This window comes from Phocoena phocoena, chromosome 6, assembly GCF_963924675.1.
Source record: "Phocoena phocoena chromosome 6, mPhoPho1.1, whole genome shotgun sequence".
Taxonomy (NCBI): Eukaryota; Metazoa; Chordata; class Mammalia; order Artiodactyla; family Phocoenidae; genus Phocoena; species Phocoena phocoena.
In genome coordinates, this window is record NC_089224.1 from 32,917,915 (window position 1) to 32,931,436 (window position 13,522).

At 42.6% G+C, this 13,522-nt stretch overlaps 1 protein-coding gene across 1 annotated transcript in view; it reads left to right on the forward strand.

Annotated features, from left to right (window-relative positions):
* The first annotated feature begins 2,787 nt into the window (after positions 1-2,787).
* The window catches only part of SLC28A3 (solute carrier family 28 member 3), a 57,797-nt gene continuing 47,062 nt past the window's right edge, over positions 2,788-13,522 (forward strand). Inside the window, exon 1 of the mRNA XM_065879137.1 lies at positions 2,788-2,990. Within this exon, the coding sequence (XP_065735209.1) occupies positions 2,913-2,990 (78 nt within the window). The 5' untranslated portion in view covers positions 2,788-2,912. The remainder of the gene's footprint in view (positions 2,991-13,522) is intronic.

Here is a 13,522-nt window from a genome sequence, read left to right on the forward strand (position 1 = left end):
TGTCCCCTGAGACTCAAGTGTTTCATTGGTCCACCAATGTGCCAAGATCATCTTTCCCAGGATTCTAAGTAAAGTGATACAGACGCCAAGTAATCTTAAATCACAGGTGCCATTACCCAGGCAGCAGATGCTGTGCCTGGCCTTTCCTAGTACCAACTGTATAGTGGGGGTGTTGAAAAGCAAAATCTAACTACAAAGGTGATTTTGTTGGAAAAACATCCCAAAGTATTTTCTATTTCAAATACACATTATTACTTTTTTTCTTTCCTGGATGATCTGAAAAATTCAAGTTGGTTAATCAGATTAAGCTTTGCAGCCATCCCAGGATTACATTTTTGGTTTATTAAACTACTTCAAGATGTATTAAAAAAAAAAAGATATATTAAAAAAATGTTATTCTGTAGTACATGAAATGTCCTTCCAGGGAGGACAGTGGGAGCAGAGAAAAATTATGAAACATATAATACATTGTTCTCAACGTGGGACAATTTTTTTAAATTAATTTTACTCTTTTTGGAAACACTGTCACCAAAAGGAAAAGAATGACCTCACTATAGAACTACATGTATGAAGCAAGACCTACTATCATGTATTTATAATTTTTTTTACTTTCACATTTTTAATAAATTTGAAGGGGGTAGGGAGGTTTTTCATTAATGGGTTGGTATATATACAGCCCATGGGTCTTTGGTCTAAAAGCCAACTCTTAGGAAATGGAATAGGACATAGAAATCGTTTGATTAAAAAGTCTAGTGATTCGGTTGCTACGCAATGGTTGCAAAGTTTAAAACTGAGTTTGAGGGACCCTGCAATGAAAATAGCTCAGACACAGAGGAGTTAAGAGACAGTTTCTCAGGCCTTGGCTCAGTTATTCCTTACAAATAACGATTCTGCATGACTAGGAAATGATTTAATATGCAGTCTTGGAAAGTTGAACGGTGATTTTTCTGGTCACAATTTCTATTTCCAAATAGGGCAAAATGAGCCATCGCTTCTACCAAGGTACCATCATTTCTAGTGATAGTCCCATGAATCAAGTTAATTCTTGTGCTGCCAGGAAAGTCGGAATTTTCATTAGTTCTAAAAGCTCTTAACCATAGGTTTCAGATAGGTAGCATTTTAAGTTAAGACTTCTCTGGAAATGACCATCTTTTTTTTTGCATTTTAGCATTCAAGTTGTATGTGCAATTTGCTCTAATTAGGTCTCAATTTTTCCTATTAGCTGTTATTGCTGGAGAATGAAATGGGCAGGTCATTGTGTCTTTTAATCAACGCTGTAGTGTGATCTTGCTTGCACCATGACCTGCTCTCAAACATGCTTGTATCTTTTCAAACATACTGTCTGTAGCCTAGGGGCAGAGAAAACATAGGATTGTTGCATTTTAAAAGGTTCATATAACAATATCTGCAAGAATGTCAGACATTTGAGTTACGTTTCTGCAATTACAACCATAAGTACAAGAATGAAGGTTTTTCTTTTTCTCTGGAGAATAAGGATCCTCCCTAACCTTAAACTAGATTGAGTCTTGAGCAGCCATAGACAATACATAAATGAATGGGCATGTTTGTGTTCCCACAAAATTTCATTTATGGACACTGAAATTTGAATTTCATAGGGTTTATTTGTATCATGAAATAGTCATCCTTTCCATTTTTTTCAACCATTTTAAAAGCTAGAAACCATTCTTAGTTCTGGGGCTGCATAAAAACAGGCAGCAGGCTGGGTTTAGCTCTTGAGCTGAGTTGTAGTTTGCTACAGTACGTGGCAGAGTCAGGATTTGAACCCAGGCAGTATGGGTCCAGTGAGCTCTTAACATATATATTATATATTATATTATATGTAATACATATATGTTAACATATATATATATTCAATATGATGATAATGATAGTAAATCACGCTCTTTATAGAAAATCTAGCAAAGGATGAAAGAGAAAATAGCAATCACCCACAAAACCACAACCCAGAAATAACCACTAGTAATATTTGATGTTTTCTTTCCATTCTTTTGTCTACTATATGCAGTATTCAGTTCATAAATTTTAGTTTTTCACTTATAAACATTTTTCACATTTCCACACAGGCCACACAATTATAATAATTAATGGATACGTGAGAGTTCATTTTAAATGTACTAGGGGAAATTGCTATTTTGAAAAAAATCCTACAGCTAATAATTTCATAAAGCAAAGAATCTTTTGATTAAGTTGGTCACTTTTCATTTACCTGCCACATCTTTGCATTTCTAGGAGTTGGATTTTTAAAAAGCAACCTTGATTGCAGACAGCAGTAAAAAGGCTTTGGAATCCACCAGACCTGAATTTGACTTCTCACTGACCCTTGATTGGCCAAATGACCCTGGGCAAACTGTCAGTTTTTGTTAATCTGAGGTGTTAACTGAGGTGATGTTCAGGGACACCTCAGTTTTCCCTTGTTCCGAAGAGAAACCAAGACCACTATATATAATGTCCCAAGCAGGGACCGAGCGCAGAAGTCTGCTCACTTGGTAGCAGCCAGTACTTATGTTCCCTGCCACCAACCACTCCCAGTGCCCAGCACCAGCCCAGGAAATAGATTCCTTCCCTCAACACTGTAGAGAAAATGTCCTTTTCTGTTTTGAGCGGCACAGGAGTCTTCTTCCTGGAGTGTAAATGGGCCGGCGGGAATGAGGATAAGAAGAAGGATTAATGAGGTGGGTGGACCTGATCTGGAAGTGCCCACCCCGCCCCTTGCCACTCCTGCCTCAACCCAACCAGGAGACTTTGGTCAAAGTTTCCAAGCTGAAGCAGTGTCCACGTTCCTACAATAGCAGGTGGCATCCTGACCTAAAGAAGAGGCAGTGTTCTATTTCACAGGTACAGGGGATCTCCAGCCCAAACATCTGAAAAGAATTCGGAGCCCAGCCAAATCCATGAGCAGCAAAAACTCTTTGGAGCTGCAGAGGACGGCAGCACTCACAGCTGAGGGCTGCAGCAACACTGGCTTTCAGGTGAGCAGACCTTTCCTCTTGTTTAAGACCAAGTAAATGGAAGTAATGCTCTTTCCTTGACTTTCTGGCAAGTTTCTTAACTACAGCAGAGGGCTTCTTGGAACGCAATAAGATTTTTAGTGGCACTCTTTAAGCCTATTATTTTTCCTTCTTGGGTTCTTCTCAGGTTGACAAACCTGAAAAGTCTCTTAACCGAAACTGTTTTGGTCCCTGCCACTTAAAGACAAGATTGTCCTCTCCTACTTGTGTTTAGGGCTCATATGGCACAGATATAGTTTTGTTTTGTTTTTTTTATGTATTTATTTATTTATTTTTGGCTGTGTTGGGTCTTCACTGAGGTGCGTGGGCTTCTCCTTATGTTGGCTTCTCTTGTTGTAGGGCACAGGCTCTAGAGCGCAGGCTCGGTAGTTGTGGCGCACGGGCTTAGTTGCTCCGCGGCATGTGGGATCTTCCCGGACCAGGGCTTGAACCCGTGTCCCCTGCGTTGGCAGGCGGATTCTTAACCACTGCGCCACCAGGGAAGTCCACAGATATAGTATTTACCTACAGACATTTTCCCAAAGAACTGGTGAGAGGGGAAGAATGGGGAAGAATCCAGATCCTGGATGTAGTTAGGACCTCAGGGTCCCTTTCTCTTAAACCAGGTCTCAGAGCCCCTGTCAGATGGTGGCCTGGGTACCTGCCCTGCTGCAGGGGGCAGGTACCCAAATCATCTCATGTCATCATCCAAAACTCGCTGAGTGATTAACACTGCTTGGCCCAGGGCTAGGTACCACAGAAGTCCTGTCACCATAAATCACCAGGCTTTTATCTGACTGGGTCTGGGATGGGGATTTTTCGGGGCTGTACCCAAGTATACTTCTTTTTTTTTTTTAAGCACTGAAGTAGCTTACTTCCCTGCCTCGAATTAGAATGAAATATATATTTTAAAATTTTTATTTATTTATCTATTTTTGCTGTGTTGGGTCTTCGTTTCTGTGCGAGGGCTTTCTCCAGCTGTGGCAAGTGGGGGCCACTCTTCATCGTGGTGCATGGGCCTCTCACTATCGCGGCCTTGCCTGCTGCGGAGCACAGGCTCCAGACGCGCAGGCTCAGTAATTGTGGCTCACGGGCCTAGTTGCTCCGCGGCATGTGGGATCTTCCCAGACCAGGGCTCGAACCCGTGTCCCCTAGCATTGGTAGGCAGACTCTCAACCACTGCGCCACCAGGGAAGCCCCCAAGTATACTTCTTTTCCTAACCTGACACTCAACATGGGAAGCTCACATGAGCAGGTGTCAGCAATCTCTTGGGCTTCAGCTTCAATAAACAGGCAAAACAAATGTTTAGGCACTAACAAAGAAAGGAACAAGGAAGGTAAAAGGGCTTTGACTGAAGTTGACTCAAGTCCTGAGTCTTCTACTCACAAGTTATTGTAACTTCCTTGATCTTCGGTTTAGTTATCTGTGCATGTGTCACAGTCATGCTTATCTCATAGATTATAAGTATAGGGGATGAAAAATCTTACCCTCTACCCTCTAATGTTCAGTTCCTGAGGTCTGTGAATTAAACTGACAAATGGCAGATAAACAGGAGCAAAGGCATATTAATAAAAATATTTATTAATATTTTTAATTTTTTGTACACATAAAAGTGACAGAAAAGAAGGCTTCACAGGAAAGAAGGGAACATCCCAAAGAAGCAGTAAGACTCAGAGGCTTATATACTATTTTAAAAAGGAGATAAGGGCTTCCCTGGTGGCGCAATGGTTGAGAGTCCGCCTGCCGATACAGGGGACACGGGTTCGTTCCCCGGTTTGGGAAGATCCCACATGCCGCGGAGCAGCTGGGCCCGTGAGCCATGGCCGCTGAGCCTGTGCTCCACAACGGGAGAGGCCACGACAGTGAGAGGCCCGCGTACCGGAAAAAAAAAAAAAAAAAAAAAAAAAGGAGATAAATTGTGGAGAAGTGACTAGACAAAGGAAAGAGTGGTTGGGCTCTTAGGGCAAATAAATTGTGGGAAAGTGTTGAGGAAATATATGGAGGTAACTACTGGAAGATAAGGTTTGACCATGAGGTATCTCCTCGCCATTTCTGTCTCCAGTGACTATGGTTGTTCTTTGTCTGTTATGGGAGAGGGCAACACTCGCACGAGGGAAAATTATGCCCTGTTTTTAAGCAGATAGAGGAAGAGAAAAGATATCTTCTAAGAATTATTTTGAACTGAAGGCAGACACAGAAAGAGCTCTCGGCTCTTCCTCTATCTGCTTAAATATGGCATATTTAAGCCAAAGTGGCATATTTGGAGTGGCATATCCTGATCGCCATCATAAGTGAGAAAAAAGCATAAAGCAGGGAGCCTTTTCTGATTCAAAAGAATGGAAGGGTTGGAGTGGGATAAAGGGTCAAAGTGAATATGGCAGCAAGAGAAAGGCATCTGCAGTGGAGAAGGGTGCCTGTTGCCAGCAGCTGGCTGCCCATGGTCAGTGAGCAAGACACAGAGCCCCTGAAAGCCGCCCTGTTTTCTATCCCTCACACTCTTCTCCCACAGCAGAGCATCTCCAGGCCTCAGGGTGCAGAGCAGTGCCTCTCAAACCCCGCAGAGTACCACACACCAGCACCAGCAAGCGTTGACCAGGTTATTCGTCCAGGGCTTCTCCTTCAACGAGAATTTCCAGAGACACGTATTTACTCAGCAAGATTGTTAACTGCCCCCTGGATGTGGCCACTGCTAGAGAGGGAGACGAGTTCAAGAAGGAATAGTATGCTAATCTTGCATCACAGATGTTCGGAGAACATCAGTTAGAGCTTAAGGGTGGGCAGGGATTTCCCAGTTGAACAGGGAGGGGTGTCAGCAGAGCATCACAAATAAAGAGAACTGTCTGTACCCAGGCCCAGGGGCCTGAAACAGCCTGTGTGCTTGGGGTAGAGAAGATGCGGACCTGGGGCTGGGGAGTAGGGAAAGGGGGCAGGCTGGCGTCAGGTCACGTGGCCTAGGCATTTGAGAAGAAAGCAATCAACGTCTACACTCTCGGGAATTTCCTGGAGGTCCAGTGGTTAGGACTCCACACTTTCACTGCTGAGGGCCCAAGTTCAATCCCTGGTGGGGGAACTAAGATCCCGCAAGCCACGCAGAGCAGCCAAAAAAAAAAAAAATCTACACTATCAAATCATTAAAGGACTCTACTAGCCCTGTTAAAGAAGGACAAAAAATGGAAAGAGATTTGTGTGTGGTTGGGACACCAGTTAGGAGGTTAGTGTGATGATCAGAAGTAGGTTAGAGGCGGTGGAAACTGACGCAGGGGGAAAGTACTTGTGCTCCTAAGAGGCCACTGCGTGGAATTGGGCAGAAGTCAGGGTGAGGAGTCAGAGCTGCTCTGCCTGCGAATATTCCCACGTCCTCCTCTGTAATATATGCAAAAAATACATGTAATATATGTTTTTAAAATGCTGTCTTAGTTCACTCAGGCTGCTGTAACAAAATATCTCGGACTGGGTGGCTTATAGACAGAAACATATTTTTCACAGTTCTGGAGGCTGGGAGGTCCAAGATCATGGCATCAGCAAATTCTATGTCTGGTGAGGGCCCCGTCCTCCCGTCCTCACATGGCCAAAAATGCAAGGGAGCTCTCTGGGCTTTTGTCTGCACAGCTTTGGATCTTAGTTCCCCGACCAGGAATTAAACCCGTGCCCTCAGCAGTGAAAGCATGGAGTCCTAAGCACTGGGACTAACCATGGAGTCCTAACCACTTCCCTGGGACCACCAGGGAAGTCCTCTGGGGTCTTTTATATAAAGGCACTAAACCCATTCATGAAGGCCCTTCCCTCATGACCTAATCACCTCCCAAAGGCCCCACCTCCTAATACACCATGCGGGGCATGACATTTTCAAAACAGGAATTTGGCGGGGGGCGTGGTGTGTGGACACAAACGTTCAGACCGTAGCAAGTGCCTAGCACAGTGTGAACATAGTAACAGTAGCTCTTGGTGCCAGGACAGGTTAAAGTCCACATTTCGAGCTTGAGATATCCACTTGGAAGTGATTCCCCTTACGTAGATAGGAAATCTAGGAATCGGGTTGGAGCAAGGAAAAGAATGACTTCATTTTGAGGCTGGTTGAAATTATGATTCTGAACATCCAGATACAGGTATAAATGGAGCAGGAAGCTCTAGGCACACCTGCACCTGGAGCCTGGAAGGGGACATTGTACGTTTGCGGGCTGTTAGCACAGAGGTGGCCAGGGTGTGGACGAGACCACTGGGAGGGAAACCTGGGAAGTGCCAGTGTTTCAGGAGCAGCAAAGTCAGAGAAGTCAGAGGATGAAACAGAGAAGCCAGAGGGAGAGAGAGGACGGAACCAGAGGAGGGAAGGTCTGGGGAAGCAGAGGGGAAAGAGAACCACAAGGTGAACAGCAAAGACCCCTCCACGGTATGGAAGAGACACGTTCATCTGATTTGCTAATTAGGATATTACTGGTGACCGGGGCTGAGGGCCGGGACAGTCTGTGTTATAAGTGGGAGTTAAGAGACTGGAGAAAAGGAGGACAGAAAGGACATTCCCCTGGCAGAGAGGAGAGGAGAGAAGAGGGACAGGCTCGGGAGAGGCAAGATGGAAATTGCAGGCAGGGTTTTTCTTATCATTGTAAATTATGATATGCAGAAAAACACATAAAACCAAATAGACAACATATTATAAAGTGCGACCCAGGTCAAGAAATAGGACATTGCCATCCCTTAGCTCGGACACCCCTGCCCTGCACATTCTGTTCAACTGCCCCCCCCCACTCAGGCATAACAAGGTTCCCAACTTTGTGGTAACTACTTCGCCGTTTTGCCTTATGCCTTAACTTCTAATTATGAATCCTTAAACACTGCCTTTACCTGTTTTTGAACTTTATATAAGTAGAAAACCTCAAAAAAAATTATTTGCTTCTTTTAGAACATTTATATGGAATTAGGTAAGATGAATCATTTTGTATCTGGCTTCTTTTGCTCAGTTTTATATTTCTAAGATTCAGCCATAGTACTGTGTGTAACCAGAGTTCATCCAATTTCCTTGATACACAGTATTCTCTGTCAATACTACACAATTTATCTATTTTACTGTCAGTGGACTTTGCCTCGTTAAGTCTGGAGCTTTGGGGAACTTCAAAATAACAAAGGCAGCTATGAATATTCTTGTACGTGTCTCCTGGTGAATAACGCTCGTATTTTGGGGTTATACGTAGGAGTGGAATTACTAGGTCATTGGGAATACATATACACTTTCAACTTTGATAATAATTCCAGACTGGTTTCCTAAGTGGTTTTACCAGTTTATACTCCCATCCACAGAGTGTGAGTTCCTATTACTTCATAGCCTCAACAACATTTATCGGGTTTGTTAATTTCAGTGATTCTGGTAGGTGTATAGTCATATATTAGGGAGGTTTGATTTTAATTTTCTTGTGTTATTGGCCATTAGATTCCTACTTTATGAAATACTTGCTCAAGTCTCTTGTCTATTTTCTCTACTGGATTTTGTCTTTTCCCTATTGATTCGAAAGAGTTCTCTTTCAAAATGAAAGTCTTCTATCACTCTGAAGCTGTCTTTCGCTCTTTAACATTTTGATAAACAAAAGTTAATTATATTGTGGCCCCACTTATCAGTTGTTTGTTTTATATATCCTGTTTAAGAAATCACTTTCTACCCTGCAAGATCATGAAGATACCCTCTCATATTTTCTATAAACTTGTTCTTGCTTTCTACATTGAGGCCTCTAGTCCCTCTGAAACTGATTTTTATGTATAGTGTAAGATGAGAGTCAAGTTTTCTGTGTTTCTACATGGACATTCAATTATTTCACCATCACTTTAAAAAGAAAAATCTTTTCTTCACTTGACAAATACCACAAATCCCAAGAGTCTATCTTTGGGGTAAGTTTTTTTAGAATAGGACAACTGAAAGATTTTTTTCAAACTCAAAGAAGGGGAAAGGATCCAGAGAAAAGGAAGAGATCAAATTGACAACAGGAGAGGTGGGATAAAACTCAGAACTTCTAACGGTGAAAATCCAGGCAAGTTTTTTTTTTGTTTTTTTGTTTTTTTGTTTTTCGGTACGCGGGCCTCTCTCTGTTGCGGGCTCTCCCGTTGCGGAGCACAGGCTCCGGACGCGCAGGCTCAGCGGCCATGGCTCACGGGCCCAGCCTCCTCCCAGACCAGGCCAGGAACCCGTGTCCCCTGCATCAGCAGGCGGACTCTCAACCACTGCGCCACCAGGGAAGCCCCCAGGCAAGTTTTTGAACGAACCTCTGTCCTAAAGCATGTCCCTTAGAATCCCAGCACAAGTGTTCTCCTGCCCATGAGTAAACATTGATCTTGCCATGAGTGGCCGTTGGAGGCACAGGGCCCATCCTTGCTCTGACATCGGTTGGGTAGGACCCACTTATGAATGTCCTGAGACAGCCCTAGACTGGAATTGTGCCTCTACTCTACACATACACGGAGGAAAGCCAGCTCACTCCATGATTCACCTGGTGAGCCAGTCAGGTTTGGAGAGATTGTTAAATGGAGCTCAAAATTTGGGAGGTCATATAAATGCTGGAATGTTGGCATAGACTTTGAACCCAGATTCTTTGAATATATAAGTTCTGAGGTTGGAAGAGTGCTGTTTCTTCAACACATTAATCAGGGAGATCAGCATGAATCACACTCAGATAACTGAGTATGTTTTCACGTAGCTCAGGACAAGCTTGGCTAGAGCTATCTAGACGCTTTTTTTTCCCCACAAGTAAATTAAGACACAGAAAATACATGATAATAGAGTTGCCATATGACCCTGCAATCCCACTCCTGGGCGTATATCTGGACATAAGTATAATTCAGAAAGATATATGTACCTCTATGTTCATAGCAGCACTATTTACAATAGCAAGACAGGGAAGCAGTCTAAATGTCCATCAACAGATGAATGGTAAAAAATGATGTGGTACATATATACAATGGAATATTACTCAGCCACAAAAAAGAAGGAAATAATGCCATTTGTAGCAACATAGATGGACCTAGAGATTATCATCCTAAGTGAAGTAAATCAGACAGAGAAAGACAAATATATGATATCACTTATATGTGGAATCTAAAACAAACGATACAAATGAACTTATTTACAAAACAGAAATAGACTCAGACATAAAATACAAACTAATGAAGAAATGAAATTGAGTTATTTGTAGTGAGGTGGATGGACCTAGAGTCTGTCATACAGAGTGAAGTAAGTCAGAAAGAGAAAAACAAATACCGTATGCTGACACATATATATGGAATCCAAAAAAAAAAAAAGATTATGAAGAACCTAGGGGCAGGACAGGAATAAAAAGGCAGACATAGAGAATGGACTTGAGGACACAGGGAGGAGGAAGGGTAAGCTGGGACAAAGTGAGAGAGTGGCATGGACATATATACACGACCAAATGTAAACTAGATAGCTAAAAAAAAAAAAATAGATGGATAGCTAGTGGGAAGCAGCCGCATAGCACAGGAAGATCAGCTTGGTGATTTGTGTCCACCTAGAGGGGTGGGATAGGGAGGGTGGGAGGGAGGGAGACGCAAGAGGGAAGACATATGGGAACATATGTATATGTATAGCTGATTCACTTTGTTATAAAGCAGAAACTAACAAACACACCATTGTAAAGCAATTATACGCCAATAAAGATGTTAAAAAAAAAAAACAAAAAACTTATGGCTACCAAAGGGGAAAAGGGCGGGGAGGGAGGGATAAATTAGGAGTTTGGGATTAACAGATACAGACTACTATATATAAAATAGATAAATGATAAGGACCTACTGTATAGCATGGGGAATTATATTCAATATATTTTAATTACGTATAACAAAATAATCTGAAAAAGAATATATGTATAGAACTGAATCACTCTGCTGTACACCTGAAACTAACAAAACATTGTAAATCAACAATACTTTAATAAAAAAACAAAAAATAATGTGGCAATTCTGGAAAACAGATACATCCCCGTTTCTCCAGGCTTTATGGTTGTTGCTGTTTGTTGCTGTTGTCATTATTGTTACTATTTGTTTCTTTAGTGAATTAACTGAAATAATTTTATGTAGTCTGCATTTATTGTCATGTGTGGCCACTAAAGTCTCTGCTCAGTTAGTTTAAGGATCTGATATAAATTCCCAAGTGGCTGGAACCAATAAATCTCCCAGACTTTGCTGAGGGCTCTGTGTGCCTGCTGGGGAGATTGCCTTCAGTGCTCAGGCAAGCTGGCTACAGTTCTATGTTTACTTTACTCCCTGCTTCTGTTGAGTTTCAACATCAGCCAGAGATGAGAACTTTGATTTTTCTCAGGTCTTTCTCAAGCATGAACATGACTCTGGGCATGTCCCTGGGCTTCTAATTTCCCAGGAATATCAGAGCGTTTCAAAGTCCCTTATGGATATCTCATTCCCCAGCTTTTCCTTTAAATTTTTGTTTATCTTGTTTTCTCCAACTGTTATCACCACCTCAGGCAGCCGCCTACCTTAAACCATTGCCCGCAGGAAAATAGCACTGGGTGAACTCTAACTCAGATTAAATAAAGACATGCCTTGTGAGTGGGATTTTCTGAGGAACTGCAAGACAGGTCAAATAATGGCAGTTATCTTGGAATTGGACTTTGGGAGAGTGACAACCCCATTTTGCTTCATTATTTACCCATTAATATGAGACAAGGCTCTCTGCACCATGAAAAAGTGTCACAGTCCAAAAGGGGCCAAGAGAGGCATAACAGCTCCCCTTCTGGACCACCCAGTTGCCTTATTTTGCTGACATGCTCAGCTTTGGAAATGTACCAATCATTTTACCCTGTCAGTCACATCACTTTATAAGTTTGCTAGCTTTTAAATAATTTTTTTTAAGTATTTATTTATTTGGTTGCATCAGGTCTTAGTTGCGGCAGGCGGGCTCCTTACTTGCGGCTCAAGGGCTCCTTAGTTGCAGCGCACCAGCTCCTTAGTTGCTGCTCGCAAGCTCCTTAGTAGTGGCATGCGAAATCTTAGTTGCGGCATGCATGCAGGATCTAATTCCCGGACCAGGGATCAAACCCGGGCCCCCTGCACTAGGAGCACAGAGTCTTAACCACTGCACCACCAGGGAAGCCCCAAGAATGTTTATTTTTCTAATTCTCATTACTGCATTCTGAGTTTCTCATCCAGTCAAGTCCTTCGGTTCAGGAACACTTACAAGGAGGAAGTTGCTTAGAGAACACTGGTCTGACTTGTGCAGCCAGGGAGGTTTGAAACAAAGTAATTGCTTAATTACTTAATTGCTTAATTGAGGACTGAGGTCAGACCCAGGGAGATGAAGCAGCTGGGGAGCAAAGGTTTAGGCACAGGTTATGTTGGAGTCAGCAAGGCAGGGCATAAAGTCAAGAGAAGATATTTCTGGGAGTCAGCAAATGTGAGGCTTTCTGTTGACCCACACAGCCGCTTCCTTGTTCCCCTGCAGAGCATGAGGTCTTGAGGTCAGGGAAGAGGGAAGAAAGAAGTGGGAAAGGAAGAATTTAGAAAAGCACACGTGGGAGTAAGTACTGTGCTCCAAGTACTGACCATAGCGTATGTGGTTCTGACCTTGGCTGCAGATGGCAAGGGGCCTCTTGTTAAGGAGGAAGTGGGAGAGGGAGGAAAGGGGTGAGCTCCTGAAAAAAGCCAGACAGTTGGTGGGTGGGTGGGAAAGTGAGAGTGACAGCAGGGCACAGACACTGAGACTGAAAGCTACATACTAAGTCATTACGAGGAGGGCAAAAAACCCCTTGGGTTGAGCCTTCAGAGCCAGGCTGCCAGGTCCGCCATTTAGGCAAGTGACCTAACCTCTATGCCTATTTCTTCATCCCAAAATAGGTACTAACACCCTGCAACATAAGACTTTTGGGAGATTAATGTAAAGCACTAGTACCTAGCAAATGCTCAAGTATCAGCAACTATTATTTAAACCATTTACGTGGGGAGGCTGTTTTGGTGCAGGCCAAACCAAATTTTCAACTCCAGGTGTGAAGTCTGTCTCTTCTCATAGCAAATACTGGAATCCACTGATAGAAAAACTGTGAGAGATGCCAACATGCAGATCTGAATTGTTACCATGTCAACTGAACGTAAAACCTCATGTCCCTGAGGTCTCCAGCACGCTGGAGAGCTCGGCCCTCAACATCTGTCTCTCTTCAAAGCACTGTAGAAAGTTATTTACAGATATTCTGGTTCATTTTGATTCATGTTCTATTTAATCAAATGAATTTCTTTTAAAATTTTTATACACTGTTAAGTTTATTTGATGTGTTTCTAGCACTTAATTACTTAATTAGTACTCCCTGGAAAGAAGTGCTTGATGGCTAAGGTGACTTTAGAAATCACCAAAAAGCAAATTTTTTCCAACTGTGAGCAAATTCAAATGCCTATGACATAACGATGTGCAACTGACTTGTATAAAATACTCCAGTTCTAAGTAAGGATAATACTTAGAAATAAATGACCGTAAAGCCCCACAATAAAATAAGAATCAGATAGGCACTACTGACTC